The following is a 6,455-nucleotide window of genomic DNA, read 5'->3' as shown; positions in this document are numbered from 1 at the left end:
GCCGTTGTCACTCCATAGCACCCGCGTCTAGGCTGGCCTGGAAGACAGCGGAGAGAGGGATCCCTGAGCTAATCTTTCTTCCCATAAGAGAACTGCCTCGTGTAAAAGGAGAGGGCAGGGGATCCGCTTCTGGTGTGTTCAGTCTGAAGGGGCAGGATGGGCTACAGGAGCCAGAGGAAGGGACTTGCAAGTTCTAGACCTAGATTAGGAGTGGTCTGGGTTGGTGACAATTGCCGAGGCATAGATGAGGTCAGACAGGCTGCCCAGTGAGGTCTGGGGAGCAGCTCGCTCTGAAGAGACGTGGACCCCTGAAGCCCCAGCCGGTCCCCATGGGGCCGTAGCTTTAGCCCCTACCCAGCCCTGCCCTGAACCCAAGCCAGGAGCTGGACAGGAGGCATGTCGACACACAGAGGCACACTGAGCTGTGCTGTCGGAGGGTGGAGGCTGGCCGAGGGTGCGGGGCTCCCAGGACTGCTGGATGGTGTCCGGAAGAGAAGGGGATCTCTGGGGAGGCTCGGGTCTGGGGCGCAGGCCTCCTGGCTTCCTATTCTTGATTCTCTTGGCTCTGCGGTTCTGGAACCACACCTGGTAAGGAAAGAAGGAGTCTCTTCCGGTGCCAGCATCCCCTCCCCCCAGGTACAGGGAAAGCAGAAGCTGGAGGCAGGCTATCCAGAGAGAAGGGACTGTGACTCAAGCTTAGAAATCTGCTGTGTGAGAGCACCCCGACCCTGAGGTCGGGGGGAGGGGCACAGCTCACCTGTATCTTGGCCTCAGGAAGGCAGGTGACCCGGGCCAGGTGCTCACGGGTGCCGATGTCGGGGTAAGGCCGTGCTGCAAACACCCGCTCCAACTCCAGCAGCTGCCCTCTGCTGAAGGTAGTCCTCTTTCTCCGGTGGGGACCCAACCCACTGGCATGGCCTGCAGGCCAGGATGGGGGTCAAGTCAGGACTCCTTGCAAGAGCCTCCACTGCAGCATCAAAGCCAACAGACCCTGAAGCTCCTACTCCCCACCCCTCTTCAACCTTCCCCATCATACCTTCCCCACATCCTCACCCTGCCCATCCTTTCCCCACCAGATCACCTGCAGGGGACGCGTCCACTGGACTGGCCATGGGGCCGGCACAGTTAGGAGCCCGATGGCCATGCCAAGGCTGTGCCCACACCGCTCCCCTCCGCGTGGAGTTTTATCCTGCTCAGAAGGCTGGCCCCGCCTCCAGGAGGCGGGAGGTTTAGCATCCAGCTCGAGGAGGGCTGAGAAGCCCCGGAGGAAAAAGTGGCTTGCAGCGGTATGGGTGGGGCAACCCTGTTCCTCTGGGGCTTCACAAAAGAAGCTGGCCCCAGCCCCCCTCCTCAAAGCTCAAACTCTGGCAGTCTGTGTCTGAAATCCTGTACTTTGTGAAAATCCTCCCAGGGCTCCGTCCAGGAAGCCAACGAGATCCCCTTCTAGATGCTCCTCCTGGGGCTCTGGTGCTGGCTGCCTTGGGGGAGAGCGGGTGGAGTCCTATCCCACAACTGAGGATGGGGCTGGGGAAGCTGGACAGCAGATAAGCGGCAGCCACCCTCCCCTCAGCAGGGCTGGGAGCAGATGTCGCCACCAGATCACCCTCAGTTCTGCTTTAGAGCTTTGCCTGCACCTAGCCCTTTGTCCCTGGCCCTTCAAGAGCCCAGATGGACTTCCTACAGTCCGGGAACGTGGAACCGGAGGAGGTTCCACAAGTACATTTGAGGGGTTTTGAGAAAGATGTTTGTTTTTACAGTGTACTCATCGTTTGGAAGTCTTCTGGGCCACTTTTCTAAGAGAAATAGGTGCATTTGAATTTCCTTTCAGTTCCTGCCCTTCCTGTCTCTCCTGCCTCAGTGCTCTGCACCCCAGACCCAAGACAGAGACCTCAAAGGCCCATTATCATAGGGATAGGTTTGGGGGAGCACAGTGACCACTTCCCCAGGGACCCAAGGGTCTGAGCTAACAGCACTTCAGGTCCAGGATGGGCAGAAAAGCTGAGCTGGAACCTACCACCTCCTGCCCCCCTGCCCCTTCCAAGACCATAGTCAATGACAAGGGGCAAAACAAACCCAGGGCTGGGTAGGGTAGCTTGGTGACTCCTGTCGTCCTCAGAGGGGTCCAAGCTCCTGCTTAGCTGCTGGTGGGTTGCTGGGGGCTGCTCCGTGTGCGAGGAAGGCTTTCTCTCATGAGGCTCTCCCAACCCACAGCTTTTCTGGCTCATGGAGAGGGCCTGAGCCCAACACAGGGTGGACACAAAGAAGGATCTTCTCTGTCCCCTCCCCCAAGTCACCCTGACTGCCCAAGGTCCCCTCTTTTACCCAGGCAGATCCCTGCCTCCTGCCTGTCCACCCCAGTCAGGACAGTAGTCTTAAACTCAGGGCCAAGGGATCTTTATTGAGGAGGATGTTGGAGGAGGGAGCAGCAGAGGCCCAGCTGTTTGGACTCGGACTCCTACTCGTGGGCAGGGACTGGGCAGCCCAGCCAGTACTGGGCGATGGAGCGTGGGTAGGGAGGGATCACAGCATCCACTCGCCGCGTGCGAAGGTTCACTCGGTAGTACTTGTCTGGAAGAGAGGTTGGGAGAGGGTGCATGAGACCCTGCCTGGCCCTGCCCATCCTGCCCTAAGACCTGGGTCTCTCCTGGAAGGGTAAGTGAACATCCACAATGCACCAGAGGACTCCCGGCCTGGCATTTTGGAGTCACCACTCAAGGGCTGTGTTCAGCCCATGGGGACCAGGGACAGCAGGGATGACCCAGCTAGACCAACTACAGGGCTGGCGAGGGCTCCCACCTCCTGAGAAGAAGTAGACGCTCTGGGTGGGCTCACAGTTGGCAGGCAAAAGCCAGTCCATCTCGTAGTCTCCCAGGCCCAACTCCTCACTGGAGAACCAGGACAGCCAGGTGGAACGAGATTGCCGGTAGGAGTTCTGGCTGCGTCTGCGGCCACGGCCACGGCCATGGCGCGAGCGGTAACGTTTACGATTGCGAGGCGCAGACTTGGTCATCTTGGTCCGAGAGGAGCGGGGAGCTGAGCCTGAGATGTAGATGTGGCCAGCCATGGCTGCGTCCACTTGTCCAGGCAAACCATGCCAGTCCCGGCTGATGAACCTGGGCTTTCCAGCACCACCTGAGGCAAGGAAGGGGTTAATGGGGAGCCCTGGAAGTCAAGGACGGGCTATGCCTTGTCCAAGGACACACAGCAAGTTAATGGCAGAGCCCAGCATCCCAGCCTTCCGACTACCTGTTCAATATGCTTTCCCCTGGCCTCCCTCCACCATCTCCCTCCCCGGTTGCCTCAGCTACAGCTCCTCCTTCTGCTGGCTGTGCTCTTGGCTGTGCTAGGCAAAGTCCAAGGTGTGGGGTCCGGGTGGAGGCAGGCCTCCCCTACAAAGGTCAACAGAAGCAAAGTCTGGCCTGAGCAAACAGCTTTTGACCGATAGATGCACAGTCACAGCCCCTCAGGCCAGCTCAGCCCTACCTCTACCCTGGGGGATCCCAGCCCTCTGGATGGGGACGCAAGAGTTGCCCTCCCTCTGTACCAGAGGAACTGCCCCAGAAGAGAAGTCTGAAGATGTCCTCCCAGCTGTCCCGCTGCATCAGAGCGAAGTGTTCGAACACGGCCGACTGGGAGCTGCCTTCGCACTCCTCTTGGCTGGGCTGCTGCTGGAACTCGTACTCCCAGTACTGTCTCCCTGCGGAAGGGTGGCCATGAGCAAGGCTGGAAAGCCCAGAGGCTGCGGAAGTTAGGAGCTCCTGGCGAGGGGGGTGGGGATAATCTGAGGCCTGTCGCCAGCGAAGTTTAAAGAAGACCAAGACTGCTGCAGCGCGTGCGCACCCTGCCTCCCACCTCCCGAGTACCCTTGAAGAAGTAGACGCGCTCCCGGCCACTGTAGCTATGAGCGGGGAGGGCCAAGGCTGCGTCCACGTTGTCCGGAATGCCCCTGAAGCCTTCAGAGATGTTGCGGGGGAAATCGGGGTCCAGGACACCATCCTCAAAGCGCCAGTACTGACTACCCTAAGGGGTCGGGAAGGAGAAGAGGGTGAGGAGGCAGTTGGCTGTGCACAGAGGCAGAGTCCCCGCCCAAGGCGGCAGCCCTAGTTCCAGGCTTGTCACCCAGGACCTGGAGCCTTGGGCTTCTGTGTCCTCACAGAGCCCCAGCCAGGGACCACAGGCCAGAATCCAGCCTTCTTGCCTACTTTGATCCTGGGCACAGCAGCCCTCAACCTCTGCCTAGATACGCTCGGCCCTGACCCACAGCCCCTGGGTCTGGCACCTTGAAGAGGTAGGTCTTCCCCTGACAGTTGATGCGGGTGAAGGCAGCATCAATGGGACCCTCGATGCCCCAGACATCGCGGATGAGCTTGGGGTACCCAGGCCTCACTGCCTTTTCATCCAGCTCATAGCAGTAGAGCCCTAGAGGGAGGGAGGCTGTGTGAGGGAGGATGCTCCTGGGGCAGACCCCCACCCCAATAACCTCCCCCTCAGGTCACCTCGGAAGGCAAAGAGGGAACCATTCTTGAGGTCGGTGAAGGCGTCGAAGGGCTTCCCACTGCACTGCTCTTCCTCTGCTGGGGACTCGGAGATCCCTAGATTACCAGTCTCGGGCATGACGGTCCCCACTTCAGGCTCTGAGTCCCCCCGCCCAGGTCCTGGGGCTTCTTCCTCAGGGTTCAGAACAGGTGCCTTCTCAGTAGTCTCTTGAGGCTGGGCCTGCCGGACAAAGGTCTGGGTGGGGCTCTCTGGCTGTGCCTGGACGCTGGTATTGGATCTGGTCTCCTCGCGGTAGTCATGGAAGCTGTACTCGTCTTCTGGCAGAGTGAATACATCCCCACGAGTCACTGCAGGCAGGGAGGGTGGTAGTGAGTCTCCAGCTGCAGAGGGGACCCCAGGCCCGCCCAGCCACTCTGAACGCACCTTGGGGCTTGCACTCGACCACGTAGTCGGAGCAGCAGCTCTGGTAGTAAGAGCAGAGCTCGTCACACTGACACTTCCTGTCGGAGTTGAAGCCCTCAGTGCAGCGGCCCTTGCACGACTCTGTGGGGAGGGGGTATCAGTTGGCACGGCCAAGCCCAGACCACCCTTGCCCACCCTACATTGACTCAAATGGCCACCAACACCCTCCGGCACCTTGGTCAGCCAGAACCACCCATGCCAGCAGGGCCAGCATCAGAAGGGGCCTTGGGGATGCCATGGCGGGGCCTCCAGCCTCGAGCCTGGTGAAGTAGGTTCTCTGCGGTCTCTGCTCTGATGCCTGAGGAAGGGAGGGAGTGGCAAGACAAGGAGGAGGGGAACCAGAGGAGAGGAGCTGCCTTTTCTACTGCTCTGTTTGCTCAACCCCCAGCCCAGCCCCCAGTGACCCGACCCCAGAGGCTGTTGCAGCAGAGGGTCATGTTCCTGGAACTCCGGGCCTGGGAGAGCTGTAAATAGGATCCTCACCAAGCTCAGGGGCATCTCTGAAGTGCACTAGCACAGTGAATCTGGAGGGCAGAAAGAAGTCCCACTCTGCCGCTCACGGGCTGTGGGACCTTGGGGCAAACTGCTTTACCTGCCTTAGTTCTTTTTTTTTGGCGAAATGAGACTAATCATACTCGCCTCACAGGGTGTTGGGAGCTAAAGCAGACAAAATGCCCAACTCCTGGAGTAGCTCCAACTTCATTCTCCATTAGTGGTTATTGACCTGTGACCTGTTTGATCAGGCACATCCCTGGCTGGGTGGTTCACCCACCCCTTGTGTATTTAGGGCGGTGAAAGAGGGGGTAGGAGCTGGGGACACTTTTTTTTATCATAAAAGAACAAAGTTTCATTTCTGGGTTCATCTCCAGGGTGCATTGATGTCCCCAAGCTGGTCTTCACAGCACGGTAAGTTGGGTGAATATTAACCCTTTGGACTGGATGTGATTCCTGAGTCTTCCACTAATTTACTGCTTCTCAACAGGCCACTCCCTGTCCCCACCCTCATCCTCCCCCATCGGTAACAAGTGGCCCAGTTCCCCACACTTTTAGGCTCCAGTGAGAAATAGGATCCCTCTACCTAGAAAACGCTCACTGGCCCACAACGCCTGATTTTGTGCCCACTTTCGGGGGTTCACATACCTCTGGAAGTCCTCCCACCACCTGGAGGGAGTGATCCTCAGAGATTCCGATGCTTTTTTTCTGTTCTATAATCAGAGGGGAGTGTGACTTTGGAGAATCTTCTCCATGGACCTCAGTCGGTTCAGCTGTTAAACGGGAGCAGTAATTGCTACCTCGTAGGCACGATGTAAGACTTACTTGAGAAACAGGCATAAAGCGTCTCAAGCGTTGCTATTATGATTGCATTAACCACTAGTAGGGCAGAGGCACACTCAACCGTGTTGCCCTCACATTCCAGTGTCATCCCAGTGTCTCCGACGTAAAACCGAAGCAGTCCTTCCGCCTCCCACCTCCTTCCCCTGCCACCAGTAGAGGAG

General features: G+C 58.5%; 2 protein-coding genes across 2 annotated transcripts; both read right to left on the bottom strand.

Annotated features, from left to right (window-relative positions):
* Positions 1-204: 204 nt before the first annotated feature.
* Positions 205-1,112, bottom strand: SEBOX (SEBOX homeobox). The gene is made up of 3 exons (XM_060134721.1): positions 1,082-1,112; positions 758-918; positions 205-585 (listed from the first exon to the last, which is right to left on the bottom strand). Exons 1-3 carry the CDS (start codon positions 1,110-1,112, stop codon positions 205-207), a joined length of 573 nt encoding a protein of 190 aa, XP_059990704.1.
* A 1,266-nt stretch (positions 1,113-2,378) lies between these two features.
* On the bottom strand, positions 2,379-5,408 carry VTN (vitronectin). The gene is made up of 8 exons (XM_060133990.1): positions 5,134-5,408; positions 4,921-5,040; positions 4,497-4,844; positions 4,280-4,419; positions 3,864-4,020; positions 3,545-3,697; positions 2,797-3,132; positions 2,379-2,568 (listed from the first exon to the last, which is right to left on the bottom strand). Exons 1-8 carry the CDS (start codon positions 5,195-5,197, stop codon positions 2,456-2,458), a joined length of 1,431 nt encoding a protein of 476 aa, XP_059989973.1. The 5' UTR covers positions 5,198-5,408; the 3' UTR covers positions 2,379-2,455.
* Between the last annotated feature and the right edge of the window lie 1,047 nt (positions 5,409-6,455).

The sequence above is a fragment of the Lagenorhynchus albirostris genome, chromosome 20 (assembly GCF_949774975.1).
Source record: "Lagenorhynchus albirostris chromosome 20, mLagAlb1.1, whole genome shotgun sequence".
Taxonomy (NCBI): domain Eukaryota; kingdom Metazoa; phylum Chordata; class Mammalia; order Artiodactyla; family Delphinidae; genus Lagenorhynchus; species Lagenorhynchus albirostris.
Note: the sequence above shows the minus strand (reverse complement) of the source record. Positions and strands in the feature narration are given on the sequence as shown.

What these genes read in the sequence shown, in the direction of transcription:
- SEBOX (XM_060134721.1), bottom strand. Translation starts at nt 1,112, where the DNA reads ATGGCCAGTCCAGTGGACGCGTCCCCTGCAG. An exon ending in AGTGGACGCGTCCCCTGCAG is followed by an intron (nt 919 to 1,081) that starts GTGATCTGGTGG and finishes CCTGGCCTGCAG; the next exon opens with GCCATGCCAGTGGGTTGGGT. An exon ending in TTCCTGAGGCCAAGATACAG is followed by an intron (nt 586 to 757) that starts GTGAGCTGTGCC and finishes TTTCCTTACCAG; the next exon opens with GTGTGGTTCCAGAACCGCAG.
- VTN (XM_060133990.1), bottom strand. Translation starts at nt 5,197, where the DNA reads ATGGCATCCCCAAGGCCCCTTCTGATGCTGGCCCTGCTGGCATGGGTG. An exon ending in TTCCCTCTTTGCCTTCCGAG is followed by an intron (nt 4,420 to 4,496) that starts GTGACCTGAGGG and finishes CCCTCCCTCTAG; the next exon opens with GGCTCTACTGCTATGAGCTG. An exon ending in CGTCTACTTCTTCTCAGGAG is followed by an intron (nt 2,569 to 2,796) that starts GTGGGAGCCCTC and finishes CCTCTCTTCCAG; the next exon opens with ACAAGTACTACCGAGTGAAC.